This window comes from Poecilia mexicana, unplaced genomic scaffold (assembly GCF_051168715.1).
Source record: "Poecilia mexicana isolate PSO_F unplaced genomic scaffold, ASM5116871v1 scaffold_20, whole genome shotgun sequence".
Taxonomy (NCBI): domain Eukaryota; kingdom Metazoa; phylum Chordata; class Actinopteri; order Cyprinodontiformes; family Poeciliidae; genus Poecilia; species Poecilia mexicana.
In genome coordinates this window covers 22,102,344-22,116,213 of record NW_028263389.1, presented here as the reverse complement: position 1 = coordinate 22,116,213, position 13,870 = coordinate 22,102,344, and the positions used below count along the sequence as shown (strand labels likewise).

Below are 13,870 nucleotides of genomic sequence, written 5' to 3'. Positions count from 1 at the left end.
CTCCTTCAGCATCAGCATCAGTAGAGACGTCTTCTCTCCCCACTGCGGAACATCGGCCCGCTTTCAGACCCACCGAGCCATGGACAACTCCGGCAAAGAGAAGGAGGCCATGCAGCTGATGGCCGAGGCCGACAAGAAGGTCAAAGCGTCGGGCTCGTTCCTGGGAGGGATGTTCGGGTAAAGGAAGCTCCCCCATATGTTTACCAGCGTCTCATTTTGGGCGATAGGGGGTGAGGGGGAGTGGGAGGGGGCCTTTGTGCACAGAGGGGCCCTCCGTTCATTTTAATAAGATCTTCGTTACGAATATATTTAGATAACCTGAGCATATTAAGTTCGTTTAGTAGCAGTGTGTTTATGTGTGTTTGGGAGGGGATAACTCTGCAGTTCCCGTGGTTTTGATAATAGCTTAATGCGGATGGTGTCATGTGGAGGAGAGCGGGCTTTGAGGCCGAGCTGAGGATGCAGGGAGCCGCGGAGGAGGAGGAAGATGGTTCTTTTTTGTTTGTGTTTTATGACGGGAGCGGGAGGGGCGGATGTTTGCGACAGAAGGAAATGAATTAAGCATGAGCTCATCAAATGGATAACGATTGACAATCACGATTATTGGTTATTGATTTTCAGCTTTCTGGGGGTTCTTAAGATTTCCTAGGAATACCTTTATTTTATAGGAGAGATGGCTGGCATCAAATTAAGAGTATCCTCTTGTTTTAAAACTGATTTGATTCCTTTATTTTTCAAAAATGTCTTGGAAATAAAATAATTTAGACTCATTGTGTCACATAATAACCACACACTTCAGGGTATTTTATTTTGATTTCATGTGACAGACTGATATAAAGTCAGTCAGATGGAGTTAAATAAAGAACAAGGAGTAGGTTCACAACCAGTATTACAGAGGAATTGTTTGGATCAAACCATTATTGTGTCAGAATGGCCTAGTCAAATATCTAACTGAAAATATGTAACAATACTCCCTCCCTCCAGTCTGACTGCTTTCCAAAGAATCTTGGGTAATCATTTCAGTACATGTTCAACAGTCGTGGAGACAAACATCAAACTATTAGCAGTTGTTATAGCAACAAAAGGTGGAATCACATATAACACAAAGAAAATCTTTTGAAATTTACTGCTGTACTGAGACACAATGTGATCAAGTTTAGCGGGTATGAACACCCGAACAAGGCAATGTGTTTTAGCTATTTTCTTTATATTTGTACACTCAACCCTAAAGACAATTCAGAGAGACCAGTTGACCTAACATCATGTTTTTGGCCTGTGGAAAGAAGCTGGAGTTCCCAGAGAGATTGTTGTTGGCTTCTATTCCTCGATCTGCTATTTGAGAACTGACCACAGTCTCGCAACACAGTTAAGATTAGGTTGAGTTTCTTGACCACTAAGGTCTTTTGCTTGAAAGTACACAGAAGGTTCCTTTGAAGGATCGGTTTCTATCCAGACAAATTATTTTCCAGGTTTATTGGAGGACATGACCCTGTTAGTCTCTTCTTCTGATCGGTCTTGTACTTAGTGGAGAATTCCAGTCAGTCCTTGACATTTTTCTTAGATATAAGGGAATTCTTTGCGACCCAAAATTGTTGTGAAAATGTCTTTGCCGTGCTGTGTGCCGATTCCTTCAAATCCACTCACTGTCAATGTTGAGCAAGCGCTGCAGTGGTGATAACCCAGCTCTGGATCTCATGTGGACACTTTCACATCCTTAGGATTGCGTGGTGCCCTGTTGTCCCTGTCTAAAAAAGACTGATTTTTAAAGTTTACGCAGCTCTTTGCAACAAATTAATATGGATCTGATCAGTCTGTGATTACCTCAAGCTGAAAATTTTACAAAAATTTTGGTCACAACTGCCAGATGTGTCCAGAATGCAAAAAAATTAGACATGATTAAAATGTTGACAGATGCACATGTTTTTGCTGTAATGGGGCAATGTCCTAGAAAGTTGTGAATTGGGTCACATCTGTATTTTCCATCTGAACACAAAACATGTTTATTTAATGAGCTGCTGCTCAGAGTTAAGAGGCTAATTCAGCTGTGGGAACTAGTGGATCCGTAAAATGCTCGGCACTAGCAGCAATTAAGATAGTAAAGATGTGGAACAAAGAAAGGTCTTGAATTCTTGAAGGAACATTTTAAAAATTCAACTTTCAATTTGAATGGACTCTTTCCATTGAGTGGACAAATTTGTGAAGAGAAAACTTTAAACAAAAATCCTTGCTGGCACATTCATAGATACCTTTGTTGTCAGCATTTTGTACAACTTTCTTTTCCCAACAGAACAGCATTTTGTACAGTCAGACCACAGAGAGATGGGAGAGTTGTGCTTTTTCTCTTTCCACAATCTTATTTTTTTATATATAGAAAAAGAAACAGAAGGTAGATTGTGACAGTTATCGGTTATTTTGTTTCACAGCAGAGTAGATGACTACTGGGTGTCTAGTGTTCATCGTGTGCATCAGAGAAACAGCCTGGAGGGAGAAACTGTCTCTGTGATGCCTCTCTATCGCTGACTGGAAGGGAAAAGTCTAAACAGTCCAAGATGTGTGAGATCTATGGGAAGATGTTAGCTGTCCGTTTCCTGACGCTAGAGCTGTACAAGTCCTGAACGGAGGAAAGGTCAAACCTGGCGATCCTCTCTGAAGACCCGATTGTTTGATCCAGGTTTGTCCCATCGTGTTTTGTGAATGTTCCAAGCCACACAGACACATTGAATATTGGCAGTGTGGAACATGGCCACCGGCCGCCCTGTACTGTACTTCTTGAGCTGCTGCAGGTGGTACGATCTCTGCTGGGCCTTCTTCCAGACTGTGTCTGAGTGAGGACCGTCTCAGGTCCAGAGTAAGGACTGAGGATGGTGAAGGTAGGCAGTGTGGGAGGTGTTCTCCAGAAGTTCACTGTCATCTCTACTATCTTGAGTGTGCTAAGCTCCAGGTTGTTTTAACCCAATTAATCCATCTTCTGTCTGTAGACTCGTCATTGACCTGGATCAGACCAATCACAGTGATGTCATCTGGAAACTTCAGGTGTTTTATAGACAGGTCTGCTGAGTTGCGGTCATGTGTACAGAGAGAAGAGGAGTGGGGGGAGAACACACTCTGAGGGGCGCCAGTGCTGATGGTTCTTGTGCAGGAGAAAATATTCCACAGCCTCACCTGCTGCTGCTGATCGGTCAGGAAGCTGGTCATCCACTAACAGGATGGGGCTGGCATTGTGAGCTTCTGGTGGAGGAAGTCTGAGTTGATCATGCTGAAGACTGAGCTAAAGCCCACAAACACTATCCTGGAGGACGTCCCTGGGTGGTTGAGTCATCTATTGACTGGCTGCCAAGCAAACTGCAAGGGGCATGTGATGTCCTGCAAATGCTAACATCAGTCACTCAAAGGATTTCATGACCACAAGCATCAGTTCAACAGGTCTGTAGTCGTTTAATCCTGTTATGGTCCATTTTGGGGGGCTCAGGTTGATGGTGCTGTCTTTGAAGAAAGAGGGAACCTCGGGAACCTCACACAGCTTCAGAGACTTGCTGAAGATCTGAGTGAGGATGGGGGCAAGTTGGTCAGCACTGGCTCTCAAGCAGAAAATGGACATTCCTGGACTGTTAGCTTAGAAACAGTTCTTTAGCTTCTCACTGTAGCATCTCTTAGCTGCCCAGATCTCCTTGGTCAGTCTGTTCCTGGCCTGCTTATACAGGATCCACTCTGCCCTGATGTTATCCTCTTTGGGTTGACACAGCTTTAGCTGGTGTGAAGTGAATCATGGTTTATTGCAGTGGTAGACACCACTAACTAAAAAGTTAGATACGCTAACCTTAACTTACTAATTAGTATTTGTTTCACTAAAGTACTACACCAACATGATATTTAGCAGAAACTAATGCACTAAACTCAGCCATGTGTCAATGACGCAACATGTGTCAGCTACAACATACTGTATTACCCAACAGATACTTGGTCAGGTTTAGGGTCCAATTAGCTCTCCATATGGGGACAAGTTGGAACTTTATTTTTCCTAATAGATAAAGACAGATCACATATCTGTGTGTAGACAAATACTTCTTATGCTGATGGTATATGGCTCATATCTCTACATATTAAGACCTGAGTGAAGTTGGCCCCCCCACCTTCTTCAAATCAGACAAAATTGGTGTCAAACGTTTGTGCTACGTTTGTGCTGGTTTGTGCAGCAAAAATTTTCGTTTGTGCCGCTATCATTTTAAAGATATAAAGAGATGTTTCTAGAGGTCATCCAAGGTCAACCAGCCCCCCCACCTTCTTCAAATCAGGCAAAATGGGTGTCAATCAACTCGGCTACGTTTGTGCTGGTTTGTGCAGCAAAAATTTTCGTTTGTGCTACTTTGGCTTTGAAGATATTAATGAAAGTGTAAAGGTCAAAAGGTCAACCAGCCCCCCCACTTTCTTCAAATCAGACAAAATGGGTGTCAATCAACCTGATTATTTTTGTGCTGTTTTGCTATGGCTTTGAAGATAAAAATTTAAATTTAAACTTTTTGATGTCAATGGTTTGCTTTGAAAACATTATTGAAACCTTAAATCAGGGAAGCTTCACTTATTTCATTACAACAAACTCATGATCACAATTGTTTACAAGTGACTTTTATTTATCTTGATTATCTGGCTTTACAATTCATAGCACATAATATTCAACAACATTCTACAATAAAAGATTAATTTGTTTAAAGAACACTACATTAAACCTTTATGTTTTATGTCACCAAGCACTGAAAGTTGCCCTTCTGATACAATAAATGGTATTTTTGGTGTTATCCATGTTGAAAGACCTTTATCAACTAACATAACGCCCTGTCATCTTAGTATTATGTTCAGAGAAAAAGAAGTGTTGATGATTGCTCTTGATCATAACATTAAGCTCAAAATGGCTGAGTAGATGCCAAGCACATTTGGTTTTATTCTTATTTTTTGTATTTCAAATGTACAGTTTGTCTAATAGCACCCTCTAGTGATCAGAAGCTACGATACAGGTCACCGAGATTGTTTTGAGAGGTGTTGTACCCATACACATAATATAAGAGTAGGGTAGGGTTAGACCCTATTAATCATTATTTATTTGCATCATTATTAATCATTTTTATTTGTGTTTGTATAGTCATATGAATATGTATTGCTATTACTAAATAATTTATTAAATAAATTATGAACGGCTGTGTGGTTTGTAAAATGCTCATAATGCATCAACATCAGAATATTCTATTCCTATTCTATTGTTTTCCCCAATAAGCATATTTAAATAGGCTGAACTATGTATCAATGGAAATAAAAAAATATTTAAAAAATACAATTGTTTATAAATGTAGCTTTGATAGATGTTTGAATAAGGTTTCCAGCAACAAAAAAGTGTGTTATGATCGATTAAATACATTATGTTCCTGCCAGACACATAACGCTGAGTGGAGTGGAGTACCGCTCCAAGATGGCTGCCCTAAATCTTGTCAGCGGCAATAGGCGAGAGCGGTCCATGAGGGTCTATTCTTATATTATGTCTATGGTTGTACCTACCTGTTCATTCTAAATAAGACCTAGTATGAAATGAATTTCTTCCAGGTTCAAATTTAATTATTCATGTTCATAGGTTATATATATTTAAATGAAATTCACAGTTTTCACCATGAACAGGTGTTCATTGACCTTGGATGACCTCTAGAAACTTTTCTTTTAATATCTTCAAAGCCAAAGCAGCACAAACGAAAATTTTTGCTGCACAAACCAGCACAAACGTAGCCGAGTTGATTGACACCCATTTTGCCTGATTTGAAGAAGGTGGGGGGGCTGGTTGACCTTGGATGACCTCTAGAAACATCTCTTTATATCTTTAAAATGATAGCGGCACAAACGAAAATTTTTGCTGCACAAACCAGCACAAACGTAGCACAAACGTTTGACACCAATTTTGTCTGATTTGAAGAAGGTGGGGGGGCCAACTTCACTCAGGTCATATTAAGAGCTACTTTACTTCCTAATAGGACAAAAATGTTGCCTTGAGAAACAAAGTCTAGTGCAGAGGTTCCCAAACTGTGGGGCGCGCCCCCTAGAGGGGGCGCTGTGCCATTGCAGGGGGTCGCGGGAAGCCGACTGGATAAAACAAACAAACAAAAAAAAAAAACATGAACACTGTATGCGCTGGGTTTTTACCTTAGAATGGCCAACTCTCTATTATTCCTTTGTCAATTTGATACAGTAGAGGCTTCCACACTTCCCATATCTTTGTCCTCTGTCACTTTTATCAGCAGTTAAAACTGTTTAATCTGTTGTTAAACAGTTTTAACTGTTTAACAACAGTTAAACGTGTTTTTCCGAGCTGCCTTTAAATGCAACATGAGCGCTACGACGCTCGCGCTGGGTTTCCACCTGTGAAGGAGACCTGCTGCTGCTGGGCGGAGCTACAGGTGTGTTAGAATCACGGCAGCAAAACGCAAAGAACTTTTCACAGTTTTTCCTCCAAACTAACCGACTGAGTTGAGTAAAGCTGCTGGATGCAGGTAATGTTAGCTAAAAGATGACTAGCTAATATCAATACAGCTAACGATATTGTTGTCTATGTCCAGCTACGTACATTCATTTTGCCCCCCAAAAAGTCGATTCCCCCTTCTCCTCCTCCACCGTTCTTAGAGACAGGGAGTCTCAAAGAATCCTCTTCCCCCTCCCTCTCACACACATCGTTCAACCAGAGAGCTATTTGTAATCCATAGGGGGGCCCAGAAAATGTTTGGAAACCACTGGTCTAGTGGCTTGTGTGTTTTTGCTGGAGGGTCTGCTCATCCTTAGCTGTCCTCTGCAGTCAGACCTGCAGGCTCAGCTGTTTTTGGTTATTTCCCCTCACTGGAGAACTGTGACACTAACATGAATCAGCACAAACATGTGAATTGTTTTCTCCCTTTAAAACCGCATTTACAGTGTGATATTAGCATAAAATGAGGTAATTGCATTTTTTGTGGTCTGTTACAGGGGGAACCATAAAGTGGAGGATGCCTGCGAAATGTACGCGAGAGCGGCCAACATGTTTAAGATGGCAAAGAACTGGAGTGGTAGGTGAACAGCTAACAATCCACGTTAACAGCTAATGTAGAGGACAGTGTCCGCTCCAAATAAAGCAGCAAATAATAGCTCATACTCAGTAAACTGCTTTTTGAACACCAAGTCTGAAAATAAGAGATTTATATTAGCTTATAAGTTTAGTTGTGAATGTTCCAACTATTTACACTGTGCGTTCAGCTGCAGGGAACGCATTCTGCCAGGCCGCCCGGCTCCACATGCAGCTTCAGAACAAACTGGACTCTGCCACGAGCTTCGTTGATGCCGGCAACGCCTACAAGAAGGCCGATCCACAGGGTGAGAGCTGCCACGGCAGTGTGTCTGGGTTTCATCAAACAGAGAAGGTTTAGATGTTGGACAGAAAGTTTAAATTTAGTCTCATCTGAGCAGAGGACAGTCTCCCACAACTTTAGTGGGAGACGGTTATTTTATTTTATTTTATTTTATTTAACCAGGTTAGTTCCATTGACATTAGAGATTATTTTTACAATTGTGACCTGTCTAATCTACATGGCTCGGGTCAAACAGCAAACTGGATTCTTATGGCTCTGTGAGATGTTGTTGTAGAAGCTAAACCTGCTTCAAGTGCCTCCACATCTTTCTCTTTGACCTTTCTGCTATGTGTCTTGGTCTTAATTAGGGATGAATTATGAATTATAAAATCAGTATAATGACATGTTGAGCAGTTCAGCTTGACAACGATAAATGGACGATAACCCCCAGCTTACACTGCTTGTGTCTCCGCTTTGCCATGGAACAGACTCCACACTAATTATGCACATATTACAGTCAATAAGCAGGACATGAGCATAGTTTACCTTTACACAGCTAACAAAGACAAAAACAATTTTTTAAATAAAACACCCAAAATACTGACATGGGTGCAGTCGTAAATTTCTGTGTTGGTTCATTTTTGGTTTATCCCCCAGGCCTTGTCTTAGTGATTGTGTTTGTTTGCTAATGTTCTCTAACAAACCTTCAAGGCCTTCACAGAACAGTTTGATTCAACCTGAGACTAGATATCACACATGTAGACTTTCTTTATCAAGTAGGTATCTTCTGAAGATAATAATTTGCACTTTATTTTATTTAGGCCAATCAGTCTAATCCAGCGGTCTCAAACTCAATTTACCCGGGGGCCGCTGGATGAGGAGTCTGGATGAGGCTGAGCCGCATAAAGGATTCCACAAAAAAACATTTAAAAAATATCCTCATATGTCATCAACATTTAATTATTTCTCCAATACATGAACTGCAGGCTTTGGCTAAGACAAAGACATGATGAGGGTGTGACAAAATTTAGGTTGCGTTCACACTGCAGCCTGAATTCCGATTTTTTTGTCAAATCGGACTTTTTTCGCAGGGCCGTTCACACAGCCACACATATGCGACCTGTATGTGTTCTGCAGTCTGAACGGGCAAACGACCTGAAAGTGTCCCGCATGCGCAGTAGAGGGCGCAATAGCGTCAGCGTTCTAAGTGTTCTGCCAACCGCCATAAAAAGAAGAAGTGCTCATTGTTTGCGGAAGTAAACATGGAGGCTAACGGTGGAGCTTAGCTTACATATTTGAAGTTGTTGTCCAACCGGAGCAGCATATTAACAACTTAATCCTCATTATAGTCCGTCATGGTTGTTTTTCTTCCCACTTGCGCGTATCAGGAAGCAGAATTTGTTGAATATCAGTGACGTTCAGTTCGGATGGATGCGGCCTGGACGTTGGGTCGATTTGAATCGGATACGTATCGGATATGGGTCGCATTCGAAAAGAATCCGACCTGTGCTGTTCAGACTGTCATGAAAAGATCAGATACAGGTCGCATTACGTAAAAGAAATTGGGTCACTTTAGGCTGCAGTGTAAACGCACTCTAAGTTTATTCCACTTGGCGTCACTCTTGTTCTACGTTTTATAGAACGTCTCGACGGGTGACGTCATTACCGCTTAAACTTGTCACAACAGCGCGGCGGATGACGAGCAGCCCAGTAACTGTCGCCTTTCTCTGCGTTTGATCGTGGCATTTGTTAATGGTAGAAAGTACCGCAATGGCGACTGCAGGGAAGGGAAACTGGTACCGGACCGGTCCATTATCAGGCCACACTATTGTTACAAGCGTAGTGTGCATGAAGTCAGTGTAGCTTAGCCTAGCACCGAATGTCAGCCATGACGAGGAACGGCGGGCGGCACTTCCTTCAGAGGGCCGCTCACCCTGTGGGCCCCACTAATATTATACTTTCATATCACGGTGGGGGCCACGAGAATGAGACCTCTGGTCTAATCAAATAGTCTCACTAAGTAGGACGCTTGATCTGTTATTACACCAAGCTGAGCCGCAGCAGAACGTACCAATCCTGCACACATTGTTTGAAAAAATTTGGATTTTTCTAAAAACAAGTTAATTTTCATGCCAAAGTAAAAGAAACTTCATAAAATTTGCATGACTGAAGCGGCTAGAAGAAGATTAGAAGGTTTTCCAAAGGGACAGAGTCTGAGTTTGGCTGTAATTTATTATGCAAAACTAGATTTAGTTTTACATTCCAGAAGGAAGCATTGGGATGTTTTCTATCGTTCCCATTCCAGCATTGTTGGTTACTGTCTTATCATTCGGCTCTTGAGTGAAGGTGTGTGTGAAACATTAAAATGGGTCGAAATGTCGCTCGAGGAAAAGGAATATCTGGGTTTCTTCATGAGGCGCTTAATGAAGCACTGTAGGTCAGCAGGTTAACAGTCACAGAGGAAGCAAACCGAGATAAAAACCGTTAATTTTACTTAATAGACTCAGAAAGACTTCATAAGAGTTTCCTCTCCTTTCTACTCGTCTCTTTTTCCAGAGGCCATCAACTGTCTAAACCAGGCCATTGACATCTACACTGACATGGTAAGCACTGATAAGCCATTACATTCCTCTGTGTGGGACTCTGACCTTTGAATACAATATAATATGTGTGTGTTTGTGTTGTAACAGGGCCGGTTTACCATCGCAGCCAAACATCATATCACCATAGCAGAGATTTATGAGTCTGAGCTGGTGGATATTGAAAAGGTAAAATAATATTTTTTTCTTCCTGATATAAACCTGACGTGACATTTGTATTAAGCAAACTAACTAAATGTGTCTGTGTTTGTTCAGGCGATTGCTCACTATGAGCAGGCAGCAGATTATTACAAGGGAGAGGAGTCCAACAGGTAAACATGTTAATAATAAATGTCATATGTACAGAACACACATGACACACACACCACACACACACACACACACAGTGCCATGGATTAGCATCTAGATATCTTGTATGTTTTTTTGGTTGATCCTGAGATTTTGCAATGGTTTCATCAACAGAGTCATTCATTCAGGTAATGTCCAGTTCAAAAGATGAGGAACTGAGTATATTCAGTGTTTCTCTAGTCTGGTCATCGCCTTCATGTGCTATTCAGCTCGATTCAAATCTCTCTTCAGAGCACAGCCTGGGCTTTCTCCCATTGAAGTGAATGTCTCTGGTAGAATTTCATCCTGGCCAATCAGCGAATAGAAGGAGAAGTTGTGAATAATGACATTGATTTCCCACACTGTTTTAGAATTGTAGCCTCCCTGTAGTCTTAGCAATGATTTTGGAAGAAGTAAATTAAGACGTTCAGTCTGTTGGTCACGCCTCCAAATATTGAATCAACATAAACAACCACATCGTTCAAATCTCTTTGCAATGGAGGACGGTTGTTTACAGCCATCCACACATTTTTCAATAAGCTTCATAGTGTTGAACTGGCACTTTACATATGTCATGGCGAAATGCTAGAGATTGGATAAAATTTAATGTAATTGAGAGAAATGGCCAAAGGATGGCAGTGTTGGGTGAAAAATCTATCATGAGCATGGAGAACAAGAGAAAGTGTTTAAATAGGGAGACTGGAATGGATGCCTGAGCCACCTCATCTGGTACCTCTCCATGGCCAGAACCAGTTACTCTACTCTGATGGAACCTCTCATCCTATCTCTAAGGGAAAGCCTAGATTCCCTCAGAGGAAACTCATCTCTGCTTGTATCCATGATCTAGTTCTATCAGTCACTTCCCAAAGATTAGTGTGTAAGAACGTAGATTGACTGCCAGCAATGATGTGAGCATTGACTGGCAGTAGATGGCTTAATTTTATGGAGTCTATTGAACAAACTTTTACCTCTGAAGTAGTATTTCATATGGAAACTAGCTCTGAAGCAAACAATAATGAGATGGTCATTGTTTGTTTCTACAGATGTATCACAGCAGTAGCTCCTGTATAAAGATACAGAGTGATGAAGATTTCAGCATGAAAGGCAAAGTACTGTGTTCCACCAATGAAGCAACAAGTTTTCTTTATGTTTCAGCTCAGCTAACAAATGTCTTCTGAAGGTCGGACACTACAGCGCTCAACTGGAACAGTATCAGAAAGCCATCGAAATCTACGAACAGGTACCCAGCAGGGAGTAATTCTTCATCCGCTTTGGGATTGTAGCTATGTTCAGATGTGTTTAGATAAAGACATAAAAAATGGAATATGTGTGTGTGTGTTTTTCAGGTTGCTATGAGCACTATGGATAATCCTCTGCTGAAGTACAATGCCAAAGAGTATTTCTTCAAAGCGTCATTGTGTCACTTCATAGTGGATGAGCTTAATGCTAAGGTAACACACTTCTGTCCATGTTCGGTTGTTACACTGCTTCAGCTTTAAAGTGTTCAGTGCTAGCAGCTAGCTTACCTGAACCTTGTGTTTTCCAGTTGGCCATAGAGAAGTATGAAGAGATGTTTCCAGCTTTCTCAGACTCAAGAGAGCTCAAACTGCTAAAGGTATGTTCCTTTCCTCATAAAAGGAAACATACCTAAACATTTTCAAAGTAAGCAACACGCAAAAGCACTAATCAAAAAATTAACTGCTATTAGCAGATTAACAGATTAGTGGCCACCACTGGGAAAGCTGCTTTTTCCATGGTTGCATCGTACTTCACTTTGCTGTGAAAGTAACTTTCCAAATTTTGTTTTAACAGAAACTCCTTGAGGCCCACGAGGAACAGAACAGCGAGGCGTTCACGGAGGCCGTGAAGGAGTTTGACTCCGTGTCCCGTCTGGACCAGTGGCTGACCACAATGTTGCTCCGCATCAAAAAGACCATCCAGGGAGACGCTGGAGACTTAAAGTAGAGAAACATCAGAGAAGGGGAGAGAGACACAGAGAAAAAAACCAGGATGGTGGAGAAAAGTGGCAGAAAAATGAATGAGGTTGAGGGAGGGAGGGATGGTGGCATTGAGAGTTTACAAATGTACATATCAGTCTGCATGTGACCCCAGTCAAATTAGCACCTCCTTTAAATCACGTTAAAGCACCCTGTGTCCCCCGTCCCACAGTATTGCTCCGTAACACTGGACAGAATTACACTAAAAGAGACAAAGTGGGAAGATAATGTGTGTGTGCAACAGAGAAAATGTGTGTGTGTGTCCACTCCAGTAGGATCAAATCTACTTTTTGATGAAGTGTGCATATATATATGATACTGAAAAATATAGAAATGATATTTAAGAAATTGTTCATATTTATTGTCAATACTGAATATATTGTTTGTTATTGTGCTCAGTGTTACAATTTGTCTAAATATTTTAGGTATCAGCCCCTCTGTAATCTCCTCTTATGTTGTCCTTATGGCTTCACGGCACATCTGAGTTAGTAAAATCCCACCCTGTGATTGGTCAACTCTTGTGAGGGCGGAGCAGTTAACAGCTAGTTTCTGTTGCTGCCTTCTTTGTGCATGTCTGCGTTGACGTAAATGTTCTTTGTTGTGCTATCATGTAAAAACCTGTGTGTAGCCTGATACATTTATGTGAAATCAGTAAATATGTACCTCAGATATTGAGCTGAAATAAAACATCATCACCCTACATGTCGGTATTTATTCAGCAGACAGATGAAATTGAATGTATTTATTATGTAACAATGCACCTTTAGCTAGCACCTGTTCCCTGAATGTTGTATATTAGGAGTTCTTAAAGACTTGGTACCTGCATTACTAAGGATTTAACATAGTTCCTCATATAACACCTGTATTACAAATATATAGCTACATTTGGGTAGTAAAAAAACAAACTCTGCACATCAATTTGAACACAAAATCCTTACAATAAAACGTGGTAGAATCATGGTGTAGGAATGTTTTTCTTTTCAGAAGTAAGGATTCTAGACCAGGGGTCACCAACTCCAGTCCTCAAGGGCTACAGTCCTGCATCTTTTAGATTCACCTCTGCTCCAAAATGTCTGAATTCCCTCACCAGCATTAATTCCTCTCTTCAATAGGCTGGAAACGAGCAGTTTATTTGATCCAGGTGTGTTTGAGCAGAGACGCATCTAAAAGTTATAGGATGGTAGGACTGGAGGACTGGAGTTGGTGACCCCTGGTCTAGACAAACATGATTTACATACAGATGGAAATAAATAATTCAGATCAGTTTCGTTTATTTATATAGTACCAATTTGCAATAAAGAGACATTTTAAAAGGGAAGACAACAACTTTACCCACTTACAAAGAATGATGCAAGTAGACCTTAGTTGTGAGACAGAATCTAAAAAACATCCACAATATAACAGTATTTGGTTTCTTACATTGATTTCTTACACTTAAAGTGCAATATTGCAGGCCAGTCATTTCCCCCAGATATTCAATTGTACATGTACCTATAGCTCATTCAATTTCCTTTTGGGATCAAAGTATTTTTTAATTGAGGCGATTGAAATGATACCACAGAGAGGAGTTGTCCACTTTTTAAAATATGTGAGATTA

At 41.0% G+C, this 13,870-nt stretch overlaps 1 protein-coding gene across 1 annotated transcript; it reads left to right on the top strand.

The window, feature by feature from the left end:
- napba (N-ethylmaleimide-sensitive factor attachment protein, beta a) lies at nucleotides 1-12,973 on the top strand. Its single transcript, XM_014969088.2, has 10 exons — nucleotides 1-177; nucleotides 6,991-7,070; nucleotides 7,258-7,374; nucleotides 9,906-9,952; nucleotides 10,040-10,117; nucleotides 10,205-10,260; nucleotides 11,432-11,516; nucleotides 11,623-11,727; nucleotides 11,823-11,891; nucleotides 12,089-12,973. The coding sequence occupies exons 1-10, from the start codon at nucleotides 80-82 to the stop codon at nucleotides 12,239-12,241; spliced, it is 888 nt and encodes a 295-aa protein (XP_014824574.1). The 5' UTR covers nucleotides 1-79; the 3' UTR covers nucleotides 12,242-12,973.
- Nucleotides 12,974-13,870: the final 897 nt, after the last annotated feature.